Genomic DNA, 23,292 nt, shown 5'->3' on the forward strand with positions numbered 1-23,292 from the left:
AAGCCTGGGCTTGAGCCTGGGGAAGCGAGAGCTCAGCTTTGCCTGGGCCATGGCAGTGCAGCCCTGCCTGCAATTGCCTGCCCCCTCTGCCGGTTAAAATAGAGAGAAACCCTGTCCTCGCTGGGGAAAAGTGCCTTTTTGTTACCAATAAGCATGGATTTATTTTTAGTGTCCATAATCCAATTTAACAGGGACATTATATGGGCTTTTGTCTTTTTAATTAACAAGCTTGAGCCTGGTTACTGCTTTTATGGTGCAGATAAATACTTCTGCAGCAAGGCTTCGGGGTTTTAATCTGTGCAAATTGTTTGTCCAAAGCTGCTGTGTGCATTGCTTTGTGGATTTTAGGGCCATAGGGCTATGGGGCTCTGTGGGTCCAGCGTGGCTGGAGAAGCTCATCTGGTAGTTACCCCAAGCGCGGGCAGCCCACAGCAGTATTTTTATTTAATTTAACAGTATTTATATCCACACAAGGGGACTAACTGGTATTTAAACCTTCATCCTGGCAAAAATGGCATTAAACAATGCTGATTTCTTTTCCTGCTTTATGACTTGAGTGGTTTAGTTGTATAACAAAAAGAGTAATTAAGTCATCTATAAATTGATGTAATTTTTTATGGCAAGCGAGGTGGTGAATCTGGGACTGTTTGTTTATCCCAAAGCACCCCTGAACACGGAGTTTGCCAGAGACAGCGGTAGCATCATCGCTCCTGGGGAAACTGAGGCACGGAGACTTGTGGTGTTTGCTGAAGGAGCACGGCGCGGAGGCCGAGGCGGAGGTGCTGAGGGAGAGGATGGCTAAGAGTGCTTGCTGTACAGAGGATGGTCGCTAAAACCTGCCTGGGTTGCAGCCTTTCTGCCTTCCCCCTCTCCCCTGCCCGTGGCGAGGCTGGCTGGGGAAGGTGCCCGTGGACCCAAGGGGGTGGGAGATGCAGAGGCAATAAAATCCATAGGACTAAGCAGAAATCCTGCCCGGCTCTGCCCGCCCCTGCGTATTTCCACGGCTTGGTTAAAGAGTACAAAGAGTTTTTTCGCAGGTGCTGGAGGATGCACAGAGCACATCTCCACCTCCCTCCCCTCCCTGTTTGAATTCCCGGGTGTTACAGGCTGGGAAAAGGGGCGGCAGCTCTCGCTCGTGGCGTTATTTTCCTGGAGGTGCACATCTGGCTAAACAGCTTCTTCACTCAAAGGTGCCAGAACATGAGCTGAGCGTTTATAATTTGTTTACTAGAAAGCTGGCGCTTGGCTTAGCGTTTTACTTACTGCTCTCATTCACACGAGCAGTCAGAAAGCTTGGCAGCGTGTCCACGATAACCAGGTTACTCTCTGCAGGACCCAGAAGCGCGTTCAGACATTTCCAGCACCTGGAATTAATGTTTCGATGAACAATATTATTGATTGCATGCATGGATTTCTTTGTTTTTCTTTTTTATGGATTTATATTACTGAGAATCCCTGGACCAGCTTCCAGCCAGGTCAGTTGTGTGCCCCATCCCTCCCAGGGGATGATCCTGCTGGGAACACATGTGGTTGCCCAGTCTCCTCAGCCTTGGCTGGCTCTGGCCGAACTGGGAACATGCAATCGCTCCCGTCTGGTGGTTTGCAGCCGCTGGATGCATGTCCTGGCAGAAGGAATGCTGCTGGGGAGAACAGAAAAGGTGGGCAAAGGCTTGGTTTGTCTGTCTTTACATTTATTCAGTTGTTGGAGAGAAACATCTCCGATAGCAGCATCCTTCCACCTGCACATGGGAATTTCCTTGGGGAATTATTTGTGTGACTGGGGCAGCAAGCGCTGTCTCTTGGTGCAACACCTCCGCTGCCCAGTAACCCGTCCCCTCGCGTCCAAGCCCTCCCCGCTCTCGGCTTTGCTCGCTGGTGCTGCAGATGTGGTGCCCAGCTGTGCCTGGAGCCCTCCTCTTGCCTCCCCCTTCCCGTGGGCTCTCAGCTGGGGCTGGACCCCACCACCGTGTGGGGAGATGTGCAGCCAGCCGCGCATCGTGGCAATGGGTTTTCTGGGTCCCTGCTGAGGGTTTGTCCAATTTCTCTCTCACTTGTGCTGGTTCCGTTTGACTTGGTACCTAATGAAGATCAGTTAACCTGCAGCAAGCTTCCCTTGTACTGAAATCAGCTGGGGATCAGCCCTGGGTCAGGGAAATCTGTGTAATTTCCTCCTCTTTGCTTCTCGAGTAGGAGAGACCTTCTTTAAAAAGACAGCAGTAAATGTATTTACTCTTAATCTCAGCCACTGGAGACTTGTGTGTACTCAAGGATTTCCTGGGAAGCCCTGTAAATCCCCTACGGCTCAGGCAGCGCTTCCCTGATCCCCGTCTAAAAGCTAATAAGGGATCAGGGAGCATCTGGGGGAAGCTACTGGGTGAGGAAGGGTGGCCTGGCCGGTCCCCGGGGCTGTGGTGGGTGCTCCTTCCTCGGGGAGGTTCCTCACCCAGGGACAGGCTCTGAAGGTGCTGGTGTTGATGCTGGCTGGATGCTGCTGCTGTTTCTGTAAAGTTTTCCGTGCGTGATTGGTTTGAGGGTAGAGTTGAGTAAAGGTTTTCGCCATGCTTGTAGAGCTTCAGAGGAAACATGAGGATTTGGAAATGTTCTGGGCTTGTATTTCCAGGGAAGCTGGTGAAAAGCAGGTTTTCTGAAATATATGTAATAAAATGATTTATCTGAGCTTCCTGCTGGTTTGTTGCGAAGCAAATGCGGAGTCCTGCCATCGTGAGACTGAAGCTTGTGCTGGTTGGAGGGTCTGAAGTGAGAATGCTTCCCGTCACTTGGGTCTGGTGATGGCCAAGATGTTCACTGAGATGGACCCTGATATCAAAACAGCTCGTGAGCTCACACCGCTCCCAGCAACACTTTGATGACAGAGTGCTTGAAAGTGATGCTTCTAAGAATACAGAGGCTTTGCTCCTAGCGATGGTGTTCCCCATCCCAGGCCCGTGCGTCCGTCGCTCCTGGGCTCTGCCCTCGCTGCTGGTCCCTCTGCTGCTGTTCCAGCCATTCCCAGGGGAAGGCTTCTTTCTCAGTCACCAAGCAGCAAAACAACTGAATTCAACCAGCTTAAAAAATTCATTGTCCTTTCTTCCCGAGACACAACACAAATAACTTTCTCCTTTTCAAGTGCTCTTAATTGCTCCAGCGAAGGGAGGGCTTTGAGGGGCTGAAGTTGCTGGAAGATTTGCTCCTTCCAGTGCATGCCACGGCACACATCAGGTTGCTGGTGCCCGGAGAGCCGCCGCACGGCATGGCACGCTCTCGCTAAAGGGACGGTATCTGGGTCACCGAGCCTCCCCTAGCCAGGGATCAGGGATCCCGCGATTAGGATTCACCACGGCTTAATGCACGGCTGCTGGCGAGGTCCCTCTAAGAATGACTAAATGGGAAGCTATGGCATGAATCCCTGATTTTTTACATATATTTTTCTTTTTATTTGGCTCCTCCTCCTCTTTCAGGTGCCTTGGGCATGGGCACAACCCGCCACTGCTCTCGCACAAGGCTGTCCCTTGCCGCGGGCACCGTGGCAGCTCCTGCACGCTGGCTGCCTTCAACTTATTTTAATCAAAACTCTTGATTTCTTGGGCAGAAACTATCCTTAGTAACCAAACTCTGTTTTGTCCTCTTGAAAGCCTAATGAATTTTGACAAAAACCATCAAATCTACTTTGCAAAGGAAATCACTCGGCTGGTTGCTCAAAATTAAAGTGATTGCATGTCAACTTGTGCCGTTAAAAGGTCTGTCCGCCTGGACTTTACCAGCTGCTACATGAATTTCTGCTCTAGACAGCGTGTTAATAACGTCATGCTGATGCAAATATGAAAATAGGGGGAAGCTAGATAATCTGTGCTGTTTTGGGTAAGCAAAGTCTGCTAGCGTACTTACTATAATAACCCGTAAAGCTGTGCTTTGCATCCCAGTAATTCACAGGAGGGTCACTGGGTGGTACTGGGAGGCAGCGCTTCGTGCGCTAAGGAAGCACCGACGTTGCTGCGTTTCCCTCCACCTTCTGCGTCTCCCCGTTGGGTTTTTCCTTCCCAAATCTTGTCCGCTTGTCGCGGGGGCTGCATCCCCGCAGCTCGCGCTTGGCTGGGTGTGATGCTGGCGTGCAGGAGGAGACCTAAAGCACCTCACCCTCTCCCCAGGGCCGTGGGGCACAGGACTGAGCTTTCCCCACCCGTGCCGGCTCCTCCCCACCTGTGAAAGGAGGGCAGAATTATTTTTTTTTCCATGGGAAAACTTAAAGATATTGAGATGTTTATAGTGAAAAGCAACATTTTCCTAAATCTTCCCCCCCACACCCCTTTTGGAAAATTCAATTTAGTGAAAAACTAATTTTTTGATCAAATCTGTTTTCTAGGCTTTGCATTGGAAAGTCTTTATTTTTATTTAAATGAAGCGTTTCTCTAATGATTTCCCTTGCGTTATGGCCTGCATACTCTCAGTGCTTGGTCAGCCGATGCTGCTCCTTGAGCCTTGCTTTTCCTGGGGATCGTTGGCTTCCAGCATGGAGATCTCCGTGTCTTGGGGGATCCCTGAGATGCTGGGGGTCATTGCCCCCCACCCTGCAGGTTGGGTGTGACAGGGCCTTCCCAAGGGGCTGTCTTTGCCACTGAGTAAAAGGAAAATTTAAAATCCATGGGTGATGTGTACTTTAATGTATTGCTCTTCCTATGGGCTGCTCCGGTGTTTGCAGTGGTGCTTGATGTAATGTAGGCAAAGGAAAGTATCCTGGGGGGATTCAGGGGACCAGGATGGGGGGTTCAGGGGTCTGTCCCTCCGGCCGTGGCATCATCCAGAGCCCCTGGCTGCCAGAGGTTTGGGTCACCCTGGGAAAACTGTCAGAAAGTCACTTTGCTTGTTTTTATCCCTAAAAACCTGAGCTGATTTATAATAGCACTAATAAAACCCAAGGCTGGGGCATTAAGCAGGAAAACGCCCTTTCAGCTCTTCGATAATGTCAGAAACGTGGTGTACGTGGATGGCCGCTGCTTACCTGGGGCAAAGCTGCCAGGTGAATGCGGGGAAGAAAATGTGGATGGCAGGAGGCAGTTAAGGGTCCAGGGCTGAGGTGGCAGCTCAGATCTGAGCCAGGTTGGTGCTGATGGGCAGAATTATCAAAATTTAGGCTCCCTGAGCGAGCCGAAGTGATGCTGTCGGTAGCTGAAGGAGGAGGCGGGCGCAGCCGCCCCATCCCGGCTCTTCCATCCATCCCTGCCCTGACGCCCCTGAAATTGTCCGTAATGAAGGTTAAAATCACACCGGCAGGTATCAATCACCGAAGGGAAAATGAACCCTGCGCCATATGGGTAGGGAATTTGCGTAACGTGCCCTAATTAGAAAGAGGCTCATGAGTTAGAAATCAGTCTTGCATTAAGTGCTCATCACAGACTGGCTAACAGGGATGTGATCCCGCGCCCATCGCACGCCGGGGAATTAATGAGTGTTAGTAAGAGACGGCGTGGAAGGGCAGAGGGGAAGGGCTGCCAGCGCCCGTTACCCAGCCAGCGATGGAGCTGGAGGTCTCCATTTGGCCCCGTGCTGAAGGCAGCGAGAGCAGGCACCTATTTTTTTTTTCCTTTACCTCGATAACTAAAATGACCCACATAACTAAGTCCCCGGTGTTTTAAGGCCAGCCTAGTTCTCATCTTATATATGAGCTGTGTTCAAGGGATGACTTAGAGCTGTTGTAGCAATTTGAGCAAGAACTGGCTTTTCGCTCTAATAATAATGCCTATGAAAAGTATTTTAAAATTGGTAAGGCGGCCTCGGGGAGGGTTGTGTTTGCCTGTGTTTCTCAGTGATGGTTTTCTGCATCTCCATCCCTGCCTGGTCGAATCCGGGCAGGCAGAGCCGCTCTGCCCATGCCTCCCGCGCCGGTCCTGGCTGGCGTTCGCCGGAGCTGCGACCGACCGTGCCGCGCTGCAGCGGGCACCGGGGCTGCCTGGCAATTAGCAGCCGTGTCTCCCTGGGAGCAAATTAATTCAAATAAACCTTCCCAGCGGTGACGGCACAGGGGTGAGCGGATCCGGCTACCCAGAGCGCTCCTGGCCGTTGCCCTTAGCTGCGGATGGTAAAAATGCAGCGTGTTATCCTCGGTGCGTTTCTTTGTTCATGTTAAATGGAGCTAGGAGCTCGATATGTTAAAAGGTCAGTGCTGGAAGGGCTATGAAATATTTAGTGGCTGTGTTGTGCTGACCTAGTTAGTTTGCATGCTCCAAGCGTGCCACCACCTCCAGGCTGCGGCAGGGAGCCAGCGCAGGGGAAGGAAGGGCGGTGGGATCACTGGCCACGGAGGCACCCTGCGAGGTCCCTGCGAGGAGCAGGGGGCTCCTGCAACCCATCTGCGATGGGAACACCAAGGGGAGGCTGTGCCGAGTGCTGCGTGCCGTCCTCTGCTGCGGAGCTCTGCAGGTCCTCGCTCTGCTGGGACGGCAAGACCGGACCGTGCCTAAAAGTCTTGCAAGGATTTCCATCCGTGCAGAAAGATCCCATCAAGTGGTGTCACGGTTAGGTTATTAGCATCGTTAAGCAAGAGTGTTGATGATCCCGAAGTCGCTGGGGATTTGTCCTGCGGAGTACGCATGCGCGCCTTGCTCAATGTCACTTCCAAAGTTTGGGAGGAAAGCACCAAACACCTCGCGCGTGGCCCGGTGGCTGATCTGCCTGGAGGCCCGAGGGTTGGTTCGCAGCCTCTCGAGTCCCTCCCAGCCCTCTTGCCCGTGGTGTCGCGTGGTCATGCAAAGATTTCCTCCCGAGCTCCCCGGGGGTGGCCACCCCCATGGGCTTGTGTTCAAGCCCTTCTCATACACGGACTAGCTGCAGCCGCCCCTGGGAATATCGATGGGGTAAAACCAGCCCCCGGCTCAACCAGGCATCTCCTCCGGCCAAAAGCCCCATCTCGGTGCAAGCTACGGAGCTCTCTCCCCTAACAGGGCTCCAGCCTTAAAAAGATCAACTTTATCCCTAAATTTTTATTTTTTTTTTTTTTTGGTTTATTTTAAATTACAGACAGGCCGGATCGAACCAAACTACCCCAAAGTTTGCGGTCACCAGGGCAACGTGCTGGACATCAAGTGGAATCCCTTCATTGAGAACATCATCGCGTCGTGCTCCGAAGACACCTCGGTGAGCTGGGACCCTTCGGGCTGGCACCTCCCGGGGGGACGAGCGGCCGCGGTCGTGCAGCTCCGTGCACCCTCCTGCCTTTCGTTTGTCCACCCGGAGGGGTGGGGAGGGAGCTGCCGGAGGCACCGCGGGCGGGCGATGGCTCAGCAGCCTCAGGAACAGAGAGAGGGTAAGAGATTGATGCAGAGCAAGAGGCAAATTGTGCCAGTCCCCGGCTCCTGTGGCGGTGGTGCAGGGGCTGTGGCTGGTGCCCAGCTCCTCTGCTGTCCCCAGTGTCACTTATTGTCACAGCGCTGCTCTTTCCATGCCCCCCGCTGCAGATAAGCCATACAGCTGTGCACAACAATGTCTTTTTTTTTTTTTCTTCCAAGCCCAACAGCAATGCTATTATTAATCCTTCTTGCTATCAGGGACCGCAGGGGCTGCAACTGCTCTCGTGGCCTGATCCATCAAGTGAGATGAGCAAAAGGCAGTTTTGCAGGCTGGGGGTTAATGAATCAGGTCATCTTTACGTAGCTGTTATTTCCATCCTCCTCCGTTTTATTTTCTGGACGCAAACAAGCCCATCCCAGCGGCTGTATCATAAAGGGAAAAAAGCCTTTGTACATGGGAGAAGATGAGAAACCATCGCCCGTTCTGCACGGCAAAAGCCGGGGTTTGGGGTGATCCCGTTTTTAACCGGTTATAAATCTGCCTCGCCTGATCCGTGGCGTTTCACTGTATTATCACCTAATGTCTCATCCTCTCCTTCAGTTCAGGATATTGGCATTTTTTATTAGCTGAAAGCTTGTCAAGGAAGATATTGAGTGGGGAAAAAAATTCAGATCATGGCCATGAATCATGGTGAGCTGCCTCCCACTTTAAATTACAACCTTTTATATCCCGTTGCTGGGGAATAGGAGGTGCTGGGAAGGAGGGAGGATACTGGGAAGGAGGGAGGATACTGGGAAGACTTCATGAGCCATCATTAAGCCTGGGAAATTGAGTTCATTGCCGCTGAGGCTGTCCAGTGGGGGGGTTCCCCTGATGGGGATGAGTTGGAGGGGAGCAGCCCTGCAGCTGGGTGGGCTCGTGGCTCTGGGTGCCACCCCATGCCCAGGGTGCTGCTCTCGGGCAGGTATTAACCAGGTTTAATGAGGTTCGGGCCAACAGTCTTTATCAAAGAGAGAGGATGCCCAGGTTCTCGTGGAGTCCAAGCTGCAGAAAGTAGTGTTTGCATGATATTTGTCACCCGGGGACACCACTGCCCCAGGCGATGCGGGGGGCCGGCCACGAACACGGCGATGCAGCCGGCCGGCCCTGCTCCGCACTCGTGCCTTTCCTCCATCGTGCCCTACGCGGAGAGGACGACGTGTGCAGCCTTGTCCCCGGGGCATCGCTGCGGGTTAATCCTCTCCAAGGGGGTGATGAGGATTGTATGGCTCGGCAGGACCCAATATTAACGGCCGCGGTTTGACGCCGCCTCGCTGGAGAGTGATCTCTCTCGCAGCCCACCCGGGTTATCGCTCTGCTTGAAACTCCTCCTGTAATTTCTCCCTCGCTATCAAACCCGTATCCATCCGTACCTGTCCGTCCCCGCTCAGATAATGGCATCTGTCCTCTCCTGATGCTCTCCCTGGGGGCACCGGGACCGTTAATTCGTTATTCATCCTCGCAGGACAATTAGCAGCGGGGCTGATCCTCGAGTCCCCATCCTGCCGCAGTGCTGCGAGTTGCTGAAATGCTGTGAAGGCTTTTTGGGAAGGAGCTTTTAAAGGGCAGGACAAACCAAGCGGGAAGATTAAAAGGGGAATTACCCAGTCTCCGTAGGTGTTTCAGGCTCTGCATTTTCCTTGTGCCGGAGCTCTCCATGCACTCGGGCGCAGCGAGCTGATACGGCGTGCGGAGCTAGAGGGGGGGGATTTTGCAGCACGGTGTCGTGTTTGCAGGATACATCTCTTTGTGGAAAGGGGCGTTTCAGGGAAAATTTTATCAAGAAGGTTTCTTAGGATGGGTTGGGAAGGGAAGCCTCTGGTTTCACCGGCTGCGTCCCACCCCGGCTGCTCTCCCTGGTGTCATGGGAGGAGGGTGGAGAGAGGCACTTCTAGGGCTGTTCCTCTGCTTTTTTTAATTGTAATTTTCCAAAAGCATCGTTTCCGTACCAGGATGGGACGAGGTTGTGAAACCCAGTGCTTGAGTTTTGGGTTAGCTCCAGCTATGCCTATTCTGGCAACAGAACAGCATTAGTAGCGCAACCAGTTCCGACGCGTCTATTTTCAGATCATAGTGGCCATGGCAATGGGGAAACCTGCCTGAAACAGCCTGTCCCTGTCAGCCCCTTTTTTTGCAAGACACGAGGAATGATGCAACTCCGTTAGGAGCAGACCGCAGAGGTGATGCTGCGCTGCAGAGCCCCGGCGATGCTTCCCAGCTCAGCACGGGTGCAGGACCCAGTAGTGCAGGACCCATTTAATAACCATCCTTTACGCTACCTGCACAGCAAAAGGCAAGAGGTAGCTCCTAGCTGAGCAGACCCTGACGATGCAGGGAGCCCGGGCATCGCGGGAAGGTTTCCCTGCGGCCCCCCCGGGTTTGACGGTGCAGCCCCCGAGCAGCGAGCGTGCAGCAGACGCCTCTCCGGCGTGCAGAGCTCACTCCTGGATGCAGATCGCCCGAGCGAGGCGCAGCCGGAGGTTTGGTAACAGCCGTTTCGTAACCCGCCGCTTTCATAACCGGTTCCTTCGACACCCAGCCATCAGGGTTGTGTTGCTCGTTCCTCGTGTTGTGCCTTGTTTGAAAACCGCTGATGCTCTCAGAATCGTCCCTCCGAGCCAAACCGGCCTCTTAACCGTGTCTCTCGTAATGCTGTTTCCTCTGCATGCCTTGCAACTCGAAGAGCAGCGTCTTCCACCTCTAAATGTGCAGGTTCAGGCAGAAAACTCCCTGCTCCACCCATACATCTGTATGCAGATTTTTCACTGCAATATTGCAAATTAAGTTTTGCCCCCGCCCCAGGCTGTAGCTCAGCCCCCGGCTGGATGGGTGACCCTTGGGGGTGCTGGTGAAGCGAGGGAGGAGCAACCGGAGGGGCAGCAGGATCAATCCTCCCCGGCAGCAGCTTCCCAGATATTCCCTGTTCTGGAAAAAGCTTTATTTCCACTCAGCGATGCTCATTGGGGCAGCACGGCCCTGGCCACCGCATCTGCCCAAAGGCAAGCTCGTCTTTTGTGATGCTGGTGGAGGAGGCGAGAGGGAACCTGCACGGGCTGTGCGCCGCATTCGATGTGCTTTGGCTTTTTTAATGACTGTTCCTTAAAGGTGGTGTGATGTGGCTGCAACTGTTATCCGAGCTGGGATGAGATGGAGGCTCTGGGAAGGACGAGCGCGCTGGCCAAGGGCAGCCTGCCGTGGGGAGGAGATGAGGGTGCAAAGCGCCATCGTTTCACCTCTTCACCTGAACCGCGGGGACGTGTGCGCACCACCGACCACGGCCGGGTTTCGGGGGGCTCCGGGAAGCCGCAGGGCTGGCAGGACCCCGGGTCTCGCTGCTCGGACAGGTCCAGGGCGCTCGGGCGCGGGGCAAACCGAGGCGGGGTTAGGTAAATGCAACGTGTTGCTTCAGCTTCGTACCAGTGACGTGCCGTGGAGATGGCAGCATCTATAACCGCTCTTTGATAGCATTATCTGGAGCTGTTTGATTGAAGAGGAGATGCTATAGAAGCCTTATTCTGTCCCAGTGCATCATCTCCTTTTGTTCAGCAAGCACCTTCCCTGCAGAGGCTTTTCTGGCTTGTTTTTAACCCAGGTTCTCCCCGCTGGGTGGGCGGCAGCTGCCCCCGAGGCTGACGGCGGTGGGGGGTCTCCCCTGGCCCCACTGCATCGGCTTCATCAGCTCCTCTTCCTCGGCACTCACAGTCCAGGGGTGAAACCACTGCCGTTTTTTGGGCTACCCTTTCCCCCGGTGCTTGTTGGTCTGATGGGACGGACTCTCCGTGCTCCCGCCCTGCCCTCCCAGGGGGCTGGATCGACCCCCAGGACATGCATTAGGGTGCAGGATGAAGCCGCTGGCATCAGGGCACTGCAGGGATTCAGCAGCTCAGAGCCACCCGGGCGGGCGTTGGGGTCCTCCCGGCGCTCCCAAACCCATCCCAACGCTGCCTCATCCCGCAGGTGCGGATCTGGGAGATCCCCGAGGGCGGCCTGAAGAGGAACATGACGGAGGCCGTCCTGGAGCTGTACGGGCACAGCCGGCGCGTCGGCCTCGTCGAGTGGCACCCCACCACCAACAACATCCTCTTCAGCGCCGGCTACGACTATAAGGTGAGCCCTGCCCGGCCCCGCTGCTTGCGCTTGGCCACTGCAAAGGTTTTCCCTTCTCGTGGCGTGGGCGGGAGTCACCTGCATGCAGCCGGGAAGAGAATGACCCACCGTGTCGTGCAGCAGGCAGTGCCTTCCCTCGTGCAAAGGTCTTGCCAGCCGGTCATAAGGGCTATTTTAATTTTGCACCAGCAGCAGCTGCAGGGCAGCCCTGGGAGGAGGGAAGGGCATCTGTAGGTGATGAGGGGGCGATTTCAGCTAAAATAGGAGCTGTTAAGATGCGCAAAGCAGACATGGAGGTTGCAGGAGGGGTGGGGGGTCGCATGGAGCGGAGATGCAGGGGCAGCCTCCCCGCTTCCCGCAGGTCCTCATCTGGAACCTGGACATCGGGGAGCCGGTGAAGATGATCGATTGCCACACGGACGTCATCCTCTGCATGTCCTTCAACACCGACGGCAGCCTCCTGGCCACCACCTGCAAGGACAAGAAGCTGCGGGTCGTGGAGCCGCGCTCCGGCAGGGTCCTGCAGGTGCGGTGCTCGTGCCGGGGTGCTGCGTGCTGCATGGGATGGGGGGTTAGAAATAAGATCTTGGGGAGGAATCCTGCCGAAACGTGTAAAAACATTTGCCAGGTACGGTATGTACTCGCGATGTTTTGCATGTGTCAGGGTCTGCAGGGAATTCTCTGCTGGGGGGGGGAACGGTTGTTTTAATTAGGTGGAGACGACGGGGAGGGCTCAGCCTCATCCCAAGCACAGGAGTTGGAGGCTTTTATTCTTTTATTAATTAAGGATTTGTGGAAAATAGTAGAAACTAGGGGGAGGTGCAGAAAGTTCCAGAAAGAGCCACAGTTTGGAGGAAGATGGTGGTTTCTCAGTGAAGGTGGTAGCTACTATTAGGGGAGATGGGCATTTTCGTTTTGCAGAGGGGACAGGCGCTGAAGCACGGTACCTCCATACCGGCTGCCGCCCCCCGGCACGGAGGCGGCGTTTCACCGGGACGAGGCGCTGGGGGGGCGGCAGGCCGGGGTGGCTGCCAGGGAAGGGGCTTTCCCGGGGCGAGGGCCGGGTCTGGGGGCTGCCGGCGAGCACGCCTCTGTCTTGCAGGAGGCCAGCTGCAAGAACCACCGCGTCAACCGGGTGGTCTTCCTGGGCAGCACGAAGCGGCTGCTGACGACGGGGGTGTCGCGCTGGAACACGCGGCAGATCGCCCTCTGGGACCAGGTGGGTGCCGGGACCCCCGCTCCGTCCCCGCCGGGACCCCCATCTTGCTTGATAAAGTGCTTTTTCCTCTTGCGCAGGAAGACCTGTCCATGCCCCTGATAGAGGAGGAGATTGACGGGCTCTCGGGTCTCCTCTTCCCTTTCTACGACGCCGACACTCACATGCTGTACTTGGCTGGCAAGGTACGGGCTGCACTTCGCATCCTGCAGCTGCGGCGGCTGCAACATCTCCCGGGGAGGCGAAGGGGCCTCTCCCCAGCAAACAACGTGGGGGAGAAGAGCCGGATGGGGAACAGGGCTGTGCTGAGCCCCGAGCAGAGCGTTATGCAGCTCTTTGGCCCCAAACCCCTGGTTTGGAGAGGCGCCTGCCACTGTTGCATGAGTTGCCAGCATCCCGCGGGGTGATGCACGACGCTGCAGCATCCCCAGCCTGTATCCCCCCAGCGTTTCCCAAGGACGGGATGCTGGGGGTTGTTATCATAGTCTTTATTCAACCTCATGTTTGCCAAAGAAGTAAACCGCCCCTCTTCCCTGCGCTCGCTCCAGGGCGACGGCAACATTCGGTACTACGAGATCGGCTCGGAAAAGCCCTACCTGAGTTATCTCATGGAGTTTCGCTCCCCGGCCCCGCAAAAAGGACTGGGTAAGGATGGCTGTGCTGCTGGCCCTTCGCTCCGAACATGCAAAAGGTAGATGGTGGAAAGTGCTTAATTAAAGGCCGCTTGTAAATGGGTTTGGCACGGGTTTGGCAGGCGCTGTGCCGGCGCTGGAGCATCACCGCAGGGCTGCAGCGCTTGCAGGGCAGCGTTCGCGTTGCTGTGCTGTCCTTCCTGCGGCGACGCAGGTGGGCTGGGGCTGGGTCCCGGCCAGGCGCACGCCCGGTGACACCCTTCCTGCTGTCATGGCTTTTCCAGGGGACGTCCATCAGTGATTCCTGTGATTTGTCCTGAATAAAATCTGCTCATCCTTTTCCCAGTGTCCCGGCAAACACCCCTGGTGTGGCCCGGGTCTGCACCCCAGGTCCCCAGGGTGATGGCAGGGATTAATTCAGCAAGGATCTGGGTCTCCCAACGGAGAGCAAGGACCTTTCGGGGTCCTCGGTGCTGGGGAGGCGGGTGGGTGCCAGCCGGCTGCCCGGGGTTCGCAGCACCCAGGGGTTATTGTCTGCGCCTCCTCCGCAGGGGTGATGCCAAAGCACGGGCTGGACGTGTCGGCCTGCGAGGTCTTTCGTTTCTACAAGCTCGTCACCCTCAAGGGGCTGATCGAACCCATCTCGATGATTGTGCCGAGGAGGGTGAGTCCCTCGCTGCGCCCCGGGGCGCGGGGACAGGCTGGCGGGGCCGAGCGGTGTCCGAAGCGGCTCCGGTGTGATGGAGGTTCCCCCGCTTGCACCGCTTTGCTGACCAGTCCGACAGCTGGATCTCTCTGCACCAGTCTTAGCCCTCCCGCTCTTTACGCTTCCCAGACATGGGATTCCCAGGGGGATTGTACCCAAGGCTTAATGGGAATGTTTTTAGGAAATGCATCTTTGCGTTGCTCCTGGCCTTGATGCAATGCAAAATCAGCTTGGTTCATTGCGACAGGTAACAAGGGGCTTGTCTCACCCGAGGTCTGGGGGCTGTGTCTGGAAAAATGTATCATCTCGGAGCTGGAGCAGGGTTTGGCATTTGCCTTCCCAGCACTGTCATCCTCCTCCGGCCCCTCTGCTCTGCTGCCGGCCAGCGTTCCCCAGGTCCGCTGCCTGTGCCCTGAGCAGGCAGCGCTGGCATTTCTCATCGAACTTCATGGTGCAAACGCCAGCTTATGACTTCCCCGGGTGCCCTGGGTGGCTGCACTGCTGCATGCCAAAGGAGTGAGCGCAACCGTTTGCAGCACGTTGCAACGTGTAGTTAAATTTGTGAGCAGATTCACGGAGGCGGTTGCTTTTCTTTTCCCCGTGTTTTTAGTCAGAGACGTACCAAGAGGACATTTACCCGATGACTCCGGGTACGGAGCCAGCCCTCACGCCGGATGAATGGCTGAGCGGGGTGAACAGAGGTAAAGCCACCGGCGCCGTGCCGGGCGGGCGGCACGCAGCCCCGAAAACGGCCGGGCAGCGGGACGGGGCCACAGCCCCCCTGACCCCCTCCCGCGCTCTGCCCTGCTCAGATCCCATCCTGATGTCGCTGAAGGAGGGCTACAAGAAGACATCCAAAATCGTCTTTAAGGCACCGGTGAGGGAGAAGAAGAGCGTCGTCGTTAACGGCATAGACCTGCTGGAGAACGTGCCGCCCCGGACGGAGAACGAGGTAGGACAGCGCGGGATGGGGACGGGGCACGGGGACGGGCGCTGGCTGCAGGGACACTTTTTGGGTGCATCTTGGAAAACTCCCAAACTGAAGCGCCTGGGCACTGCGTTTCCCTGTGGCTTGAAGCATCCCGCTCCGCATTAACCACAGAGCACCCGAAAGCAGCAGCGTTAAGCTCCTAAACTTCTTTTTTTTTTTTTTTTTTTAAATTAAAACCCTCCTTCGGGAACAACATGTGGAGGTGCTGGGGAAACATCAGCACTTGGTCCCGGAAGGAATTTGTTTTGCTGGAGCTGAGTTTGCAGATTAAATGCCTAGGGTATCCCCGAGCCGGAGGGTGAAATATTAAATCCGCAGGAGCGGGCAGCACGGCGGGTGAAGTCGTGTTGCAAAAGCAGCCGAGCTGCGAAACAGCCCGAGCGTGGCTCCGGGGGCTGGCAGGAGGGCGAAGCCCCGGGGGCGAGCGGCCGGCAGGGTCCCTCCAGCTCCCTCCTTCCCTTCCAGCTCCTTCGGATGTTCTTCCGGCAGCAGGACGAGATCCGGCGGCTGAAAGACGAGCTCTCGCAGAAAGACATACGGATCCGACAGCTACAGCTGGAGTTAAAAAATTTCCGCAACAGCCCGAAGAATAATTAACTTCCAGGGACGTTTTATAAATAAACTTTCTTTGTTTATACTCGCTCTTTAATTTTATTGTATCCACTTACACAGAATATGAGCCAGAAGTCAAGTGACCTGCCAAGAGCCCGCTCGCTAACTGGAAATACGTCCTCCCAGTCTTGTCTAGCACTAAAACCGCTATAACCGAGAGCTACTGCATGAGAGGCGGCTGGGGTCCCTGTGCCCCAGCGATGGTCTTGGAGTAAGTAGACGAGCAGTGTCCCCTCCGGCGGGATTAACCGGCACGGGGGAGCCGGGGCGGCGGCAAAGCGCGATGCTTCGTTGCTATTAATTTTTTTTTTCTATGCAAAAATGTGACAGCGGGTGCAGAACTGGAAGGGTGTGTGGGAAGGGCTTGATTCACTACAGGACGCTGCCACCGGGGCAGCCCGGGACCCTTCCCATGGTGGCGGTGGTGCCGGGGCTGCGGCACGGCCGGGCTTTGGCAGGAGCAGCCCGCGAGCATCAGCAGCCTGAGAAGGGAGCTGCTCCACATGTGTGCGTGCAGCCGGGCACATGCATCTACGTCCTTTAAAATAATAAAAAAAAAAAGAGGCTGGGTTTCCTAACCGGGGAGGGATTTTTGCTCCCTCTGTCTCTGCAAAGAGGGACTTACCCTCCTCCTTTCCGCTGGGACACACGCCAGCGCCGTGGGGAGGGAAGGATGGCACCCGGCTCGCCCCGCCGCATGGACCCAGCGGGCGCTGGAGCTGCGCGGGCGCTCGATGGGTCCAGCACGTGCGTACAATCACGGTTTTTGTTGTGGATTAGGCCTGTAGCACAGGGAACGACACCAAATACTGCTAGTTTACCTATATATATATATGTATATTTTCACTGAAGCAAGTTGCTGAAGTGCCCAGCACTACAAGCGCAGCGGTTTCTCCTCTCTGTTATTTTACGTTGTGCCCCGCGCCCGCTGCTTCCTCCCCTTTACGTTACATGTGCTGTCGTTGCCTATTATTTATGCTACCACGGAATAGCGATGAAATAAAATGTTTTCAGGATACCAAACCCTTGCCCACTCCTTTGTGTCTTTGCCGAGGGGCCGTGCACGAGCTCTGGCCCCCACCCGAGAGGGTGCTGGGACCCAAAGGGGCATTTTTGGGTGCACACAAAGGTGTCCTCTGCTTGCACTGCAGCTCTGCCCTGGGGGTGGGAGGTCCCTGCAGCGTCCAGCGGTGCTGGCCGGAGGCTGGGCTCGATGCTGTGGGATGGCTGCACGGGGCTTGGGGGTGCGGCAGGAGGAGCAGAAGCCCGGCTCGTGCAGGGAAGGAGGCGCTGGGAGCTGCCCGGGGCTGGGCTGGCTGCTTCGGGCTCCCCTGCGAGGCGAGCGAGCAGGGAGAGGGATGAGGGAAGCAGCCAAAGACGAATCCTAGCATCGTAGAAGGGTTTGGGTGGGAAGGGACCTTTGAAGGCCATCCAGCTGGGACACCTTCCGCTAGATCCGGCTGCTCAGAGCCCCGTCTAACCTGACCGTGAGTGTTTCCAGGGATGGGGCATCCACCACCTCTCTGGGCAGCTCATGCCAGTGTCTCACCACCCTCCTTGTAACAACTTTTTTCCCTATATCTAGGCCAAATCTCCCCTCTTTTAGTTTAAAACCATCACCCCTTGTCCTATCGCAGCAGGCTCTACTAAAAAGTCTGTCCCCGTCTTTCTTACAAACCTCCTGTGCCGAGACCGGCCCCAAACGTGCAGGCAAAAGGCAGGGGTTCTGCGGCTGCCCCGGCTCCCCCCCGCTGCCGCAGCCCGGCGTGCACGAGCAAGAGGGCGGCACGAGGGATGCCGAGATGGAAATCGAGCTTTAAGCTTTATTTCCTTTTTTTCCTGGTGTTGAGGAATGTGTTATCATTTGGTGTCAGGACTGGAGTTTTCTAGTTTTATTGTGTCTCGTAATTGGAAGGAGAAACCGCTGTTAAAGCAGGGCCTGGCTGCTTCGTGCAGCGCGGCGATGGCTTGGTCCTGCCTGAGGTCAGTTGTGTCTTACGGCCTTGTTCAAAGGGGGTGCGTTGGGACCTATTGCACTAAATTATCTCTTGTAAGGGAAGAGCCAACGCTTCTCCAAAGCCCCTTGAATCAATACAAAATGAGCCCAATTACAGCTGCGAGCGGTGATGATTAATGAGCCAATTAGCATATCTGCAAACAGCAGCACGAATCCAGCGGCGGTCGCCACCTCTTGCAGGTGAGGGGGATGCGGGGTGGCTCCGGGCTTCAGCGGGCCCCAGACCTTTGCAAAGCGTGCATACCTTTGCACAGCGTGCGTACCTTTGCACAGCATGCATACCTTTGCAAAGCGTGCGTACCTTAGCACTCATACCTTTGCACAGCGTGCGTACCTTTGCACAGCGTGCGTACCTTTGCACAGCGTGCATACCTTTGCACAGTGTGCTCACGGGGCTCCCAAAACGTTTGGGATTCCCCAAAACCTCTCCAGCCCGAGCCACGGCTGTGCGGTTTGCAGGGCAAACCCTTCGCCAGGTTCCCACTGCTCCTCTTGCACCTTTCCTCCCAAACTCCCCTCTCTCAGTAGCAGCTTGCGCTTCTCCCAGCGTTGCCTCCTGCACCATCTGGGCGCTATTTAAAGCAGAAAGGCCCATTTTTGGGGCACTCGATCCATCCAATTTTAGCACTGCTGCAACCTGATGACTTGACCGCGGAGCGGGGGCCCCGCGCAGCTGGGTGCAGCCCCGCCTCGCTGCAGGGACCCGCGGCACCACCCCGATCCCGAGGGTTTTGTGCCACTTGGGACCCACGGCCCTGCCCTTTGCTCTTGATGAGCCTGTGCTCATGAAAAACCCCCTGTTGGGGGTTTTTAGATGCTTCTGGGTAGCTTGCAGTATTTTCCAGGGTCTAAATGAGTCTGTAACCTCCCAGCTTTTTTTCTCCCATCCTTCTTGCAGACATTACAGTTTCTTCAAAGCCTCCCAGCTGCTCCCCCGTCCTGCAGCGTTAGCAGAGCTGATCCCTCGCTCTCCAGCACCAGGAACTTTATCCAGACTCAGTAAATCACAACTATCTCATTTATCTGCAGCATTTCCCAAGCTGTCCCCATCCAAACCCAGGCTGAGGTCTCACCCCTCCTGTACTGCTGCTAACTGCCATTACTTCTCCATCTGACATCTTCAGGGATAACAGGGTTTAAGGAAAAAGGCTTAAAGATCTCGGCTGTCCGTAGCGGACAGCCCCTTCCTTCGTCAAACCCAGCCACGGGGTGATTTCTTTCCTACTTTGCTTTTCCCCTCCGTGTTAACGCTGTCCCTCTGTGCTCAGCCTTATCAAGCTGACCTACTTTCTGCTTCCCGGAGGTTTCGCTTTGTTCGAGGCTCGGCCTCCTCCTCTGCTTCCGAGCTGCAGGATTATTGTGAATTCTGCTTTCCAACATTTTGTGAACGCCTGCTTGAGAAGATTTCTGGTGATTAAACCCCCCCTGAATTCATAGATGAAGATACAAGATCGTGTTTTTGAAAGCTAAAAGGAAGCGAATGCAGAGGAGAAGCCGCTATGGGTTTTGTTTTAATTAAGTGGGAGTTTCCCATCAATTTGCGGAGGATGATGCCGGTTCCTCCTTTTTCTGACAGCCTTAAAATCAAGGGGTGCTTTGCGCTCGCAGAACTTGGCCCCGCTTGGTTCAGCAGCGCCAGCTACGCACTCCGCTGGGAGTTCAACCCCCTCACAGCAAAAAATTACTAGAATTTTTTACAAATTTAGTGCATTTTTAGAAATTACACGCTGCTGCCTTTTGACCTAAAGCGAAATTCCCAAAATCCAACCTTCCCATCCCCTCCTCGAGGCTTTCAAACACCAAAAGGGGAATTTGGTGCTGAAATGGAGCTGAAACGGCACCAGGATTTGTGCGGCGGACGGCTGCTTCTCTGGGTGTCCCGGCGAGCGCCGGGCACGTGCCACAGCAACCCGCTTCAGCCAGATGTGGCCGCTCCAGATGTTCCGCAGCATCCCTAAGGGCTCAGCAGCCCGTCGCCTGCAGCCGGCTTCTGAGCAGCGCTGGAAAATCACAGGAAAATCAGCAATCACAGCAAAGGTGACCTACAGGGACGCCTGGAGCAAGGGCCGGGGCGTTCTCGCACGGGAGAGATGCTCGCCCGACGCTGCCTCTGCTGCCGCCTCCCTTCTCCGTGCACGTTTGGCAGTGCCAAGTGCAATGGGAAAATAAAAACCCCAAACAGAAAGTGTTAAAGCCTTTGCCAAAAAGTTCTTAATCGGGTTTTTATTGGCTCTGGGCAGAAGGAGCAAAACCAGCAGCGACACCAACCAGCTGATAGCGGTGAAGTCGCACGGTGACGTTATCTGGACCAAGCGAGAACTGCCCAGCTGAACAGAACCACAGTCAAAACACATCTGGAAAAGCACCCGTAGGAGTTAATGGGAGATGCTCAGACAGAAAAAGCGGTCAGGTTTCCCAGTTCAAAGGGGAGCGATAACTGCAGCTCCCGAAGCACGCACGTACGTACTCCGACTCCAGCCCGCGTCCCACCCTGCCCTTATCCCCCCCAGCATCAATCCCCCCCAACCCCTTGCCCAACGCACGAAGCAAACCAGCAGCTGAATATTTAAATCCCGCCCTGGCGATTCCTGCAGCCGGGAATCAGGTCGCTGCTGCTGCCAGAGCCTCGCCTGGAAGAAGGGCGAGCGCTGTCGCAAGCGAAGCTGTGGGTTGCGCAGGGCGATTGCTTCACCCGCCGCCGCGAAGGAAGCGTTCGTCAGCGCGCAGCAGAGCAGGAGAGAGGGGGAGAGCTTTCCCGGCTCCGTTTGGGGAGGTGGGAGGAATTATTTGCCAGAGCAGAAGAGAGCAGCGAGCCGGGATGAGGGAGAGCCTGCTGCCCTGGCCTCTTTGGGCACCGGGAAAGCACCGAGGCCCTTCTCCCAGACCTACCTGCTGTCAGCCTTCAGCGAGCGCCGCTCCTTCATCCCGTTCCCAGGCTGCCCACTTCTTTCTGCTAGAGCCGAGCCGTCGGTCGCGGTCCGGAGGGGCGGCAGGACGCCGGCAGCAGCCGCAGGGCTGCGGGGGGGCTCCCGTCACCGCAAACCCAGCGCCGGGGCGTCCTCCCCGGCTGCAGAGACGGCCGCTGCCAGCCCACACCTCTGCCCAGCCTGCGCGTTCGCTGCTGCTGTAGGTGACAATAGCTAAAGCTGTTGTGACCTCCAGGAAGCTGAGAGAGAGTTATTTTCACATCAGGATGAGCTCCGTGCAGCTGGATCCTTAATCAAGTCTCATTTTTTAAGTATTCTGCAGCACATTTCTTCCCTTAACAACGGGGACTGAAAATCCTCAGCCATCTCGCTCCTAGGGCCGAGGTCTGTAGTCATCAGAGATTTCTAAATTTGAGGATAGGACGATTTATTCTTACTAAAACATAAGAGATCTTTAAAGACAATTGTAAGAGAGCCCTGGTCGAAGCAGGGATTGCCCTGCAGAGAACGCGGGCAGCCATTTAATCCCAACCAAAGCATCGCAGAGTAGGACAAGACCCCAGACTGCCACTGTTCCAGGGATCCGCTTCCGACAAGGATGGTCAGCTGCTGCAGCTGGCCGCAGACCAGCGGATTTGCCCCTCTCTCTATCCAAATCTCAATTCAAAGTGATCTGCAATCTGCATGTGGCCAGGCAAGTCACTGGCCCCACCTCGGGCAATAGGATGAAGGAACAGCTTTCCCCGACTGTCACAAATTCCCAAGGAAATACCATTCAAACCAGTGGTGGGGGCCTGCGGCAGGGTCCAGGCAGAGCCAGCAGTCATCTCCTCCTGTATAACTGGATAACGTTGACAATTATCTGGGCTCGGAAAGCTTTCCTGACCTTCACCGGAGTCCCGCGCCCTTGCTTTAACCTCCACAAATAGCTCAGATATTAAAGGATTATCAAATCAAGCAAGGAGAAGCCATCCTCAGGGAAGCCAGAAATGCAAACACCGAGGCCGTTACGCTATCAAGACCACACGGATTTACAGTCCCCATACGTTCAGCTTGGCATGTGACAATTCTCACCAAGAGCATCTTCTTCCCCACTTGCGTACGCTCCTTGACAGGCGCTGCGCAACCCCGAGCAGCACAGGAGCGAGGTTTTGTCTGCGAAGAGGGGTGGGAAGCCCCAGCAGGACATTTTAGGTGGTTTCAGCTTTAGAACAGGCTCAGGACAGCGAGGCAGAATAAAGCACCCCGGGAACAAACTCTTGGGATTTCTCTGAAATAGGAGCCAAGGGAAGGCTCTGCTTTTCCATGGAGGTTTCCCCCAGCACCCGACAAGTTGCAGGTGAAGCATGTTTCACGCCACACCTAAGGATGAATCCACAAAAGAGAACGGTTTGGGCATCTGGAGACCACCAGGCTCCGGCCCCACGGCCCCGGCAGCTCTCTCAGCCCAAGACTGCTGCACGACCAGGGCGCTTCAAACTACGGCGCGCAGAAAGAGCCAAGTGGCACAAAAAGTTGGCATTTGAGTGAGCTGAACTCTCCCATTCTTCATTTCTGACAGTATTTCTACCTGGGTTTTCCTGCTGAACTGTTATAAAATACCGGGGTTTAGTCTTTTTTCCAAGTTGTTAAGTTGCAAAGTATCTTTGCAAGTTGCTAAGTGTCTTTAGCCGGCACCTACGTACGCACAGACGACTTGGAGAAACAAGCCCTTGGTTCTCAGCATGACAAGACCGTACTTATAAACTATGAAACATGAAATAACTATGACGTTATCCACACTGGGCAAACCCCATTTTCATCTGCAGTGGCAGTAGGCAGCCAGACGTCACTCTTCACCTCCCAGCACAGAGTCAGGGCCTTGCTGTTCATCTCTCCTCTCCCAGGATTAGCGCTTCAGCAGAGCCCAACAGCCAGCAGGACCCTGCTTCACAGGGACGGCAGCAAATACTAGGGATGGGTAGCAAAGGTCTTACTGCCGCAGTTTTCTTTGAGAAACCTCATTAATTCCAAAGTCAGCTTTGAAACAATTAACAGTACAAAGAGCAGAGTCACTTAAATGGCACCTGGGCCATCCAGTGCTTACACAGGGTGAAGAGCTGAAGGGTTTCCGAGTGCTTGCGGGGTCAGCTTGCTTTGCAAGCCCGAGGCGGCTCAGCAGAGCCCACGGGTGACAAAGGTTAACCCAGCCGTCACTGCAGCACCACCGCGGGAGCCTGCTCCTGCTGCATCTCCTGCATGCAAAGGGAACGTTCATCTGGGCTGCGGCTCTGGGGCCTGCAGAGCCTCGTCGAGCAGGGAAGGTCAGGTCTGGTGGCTGCCGATTCCTTCTAACAGCTTGCATAAAAAGCTCCGTCTTTGGAAAAACCAGTTTCCCAGTATAAAACCAACCTGAAGTCTTAGACTAAGCTGGTTTGGAGTGACACCAGGGCTCTGTTTGGGTTGCAGCTCGAGAGCTGCCGGCCCTGCCCGCATCACCAGGGCTGGCGGCTGCTGTTTGCTTCGGAGGAGCCTGACCCTGCCCTGCCAGTTCGTGGTTTCGGTTTTGCAGCAGCAGATCCCGGCTGGGGAGGGAGCAGTTTGCCCAGTTGGATTTCCTCTTAAAAAAACACAAACAAAAAAACTCCACCCTACACAAACGCTTCGGGATAGTGAAGTTTCCCACCTCATTTTTCCCCGAAGAGATCCAGTTAAGGAGCAATATGTCATCTTCCACAGCTTCTCATGCTCTTGCAGAGCACAGCAATGTAATTTTCAGTACACG

At 55.4% G+C, this 23,292-nt stretch overlaps 1 protein-coding gene across 1 annotated transcript in view; it reads left to right on the top strand.

The window, feature by feature from the left end:
* CORO2B (coronin 2B) overlaps window positions 1-15,569 on the top strand; it is a gene marked incomplete at its 3' end in the record, with an annotated part of 29,132 nt that extends 13,563 nt beyond the window's left edge. Inside the window, exons 3-12 of the mRNA XM_082321345.1 lie at window positions 7,012-7,128; window positions 11,278-11,427; window positions 11,789-11,953; window positions 12,530-12,646; window positions 12,724-12,828; window positions 13,192-13,288; window positions 13,827-13,939; window positions 14,592-14,682; window positions 14,794-14,933; window positions 15,438-15,569. Coding sequence (XP_082177471.1) covers window positions 7,012-7,128; window positions 11,278-11,427; window positions 11,789-11,953; window positions 12,530-12,646; window positions 12,724-12,828; window positions 13,192-13,288; window positions 13,827-13,939; window positions 14,592-14,682; window positions 14,794-14,933; window positions 15,438-15,569 — 1,227 coding nt within the window. The remainder of the gene's footprint in view (window positions 1-7,011; window positions 7,129-11,277; window positions 11,428-11,788; window positions 11,954-12,529; window positions 12,647-12,723; window positions 12,829-13,191; window positions 13,289-13,826; window positions 13,940-14,591; window positions 14,683-14,793; window positions 14,934-15,437) is intronic.
* Window positions 15,570-23,292: the final 7,723 nt, after the last annotated feature.

Source organism: Platalea leucorodia (genome assembly GCF_965183815.1).
Source record: "Platalea leucorodia genome assembly, chromosome: 9".
Classification (NCBI taxonomy): Eukaryota; Metazoa; Chordata; class Aves; order Pelecaniformes; family Threskiornithidae; genus Platalea; species Platalea leucorodia.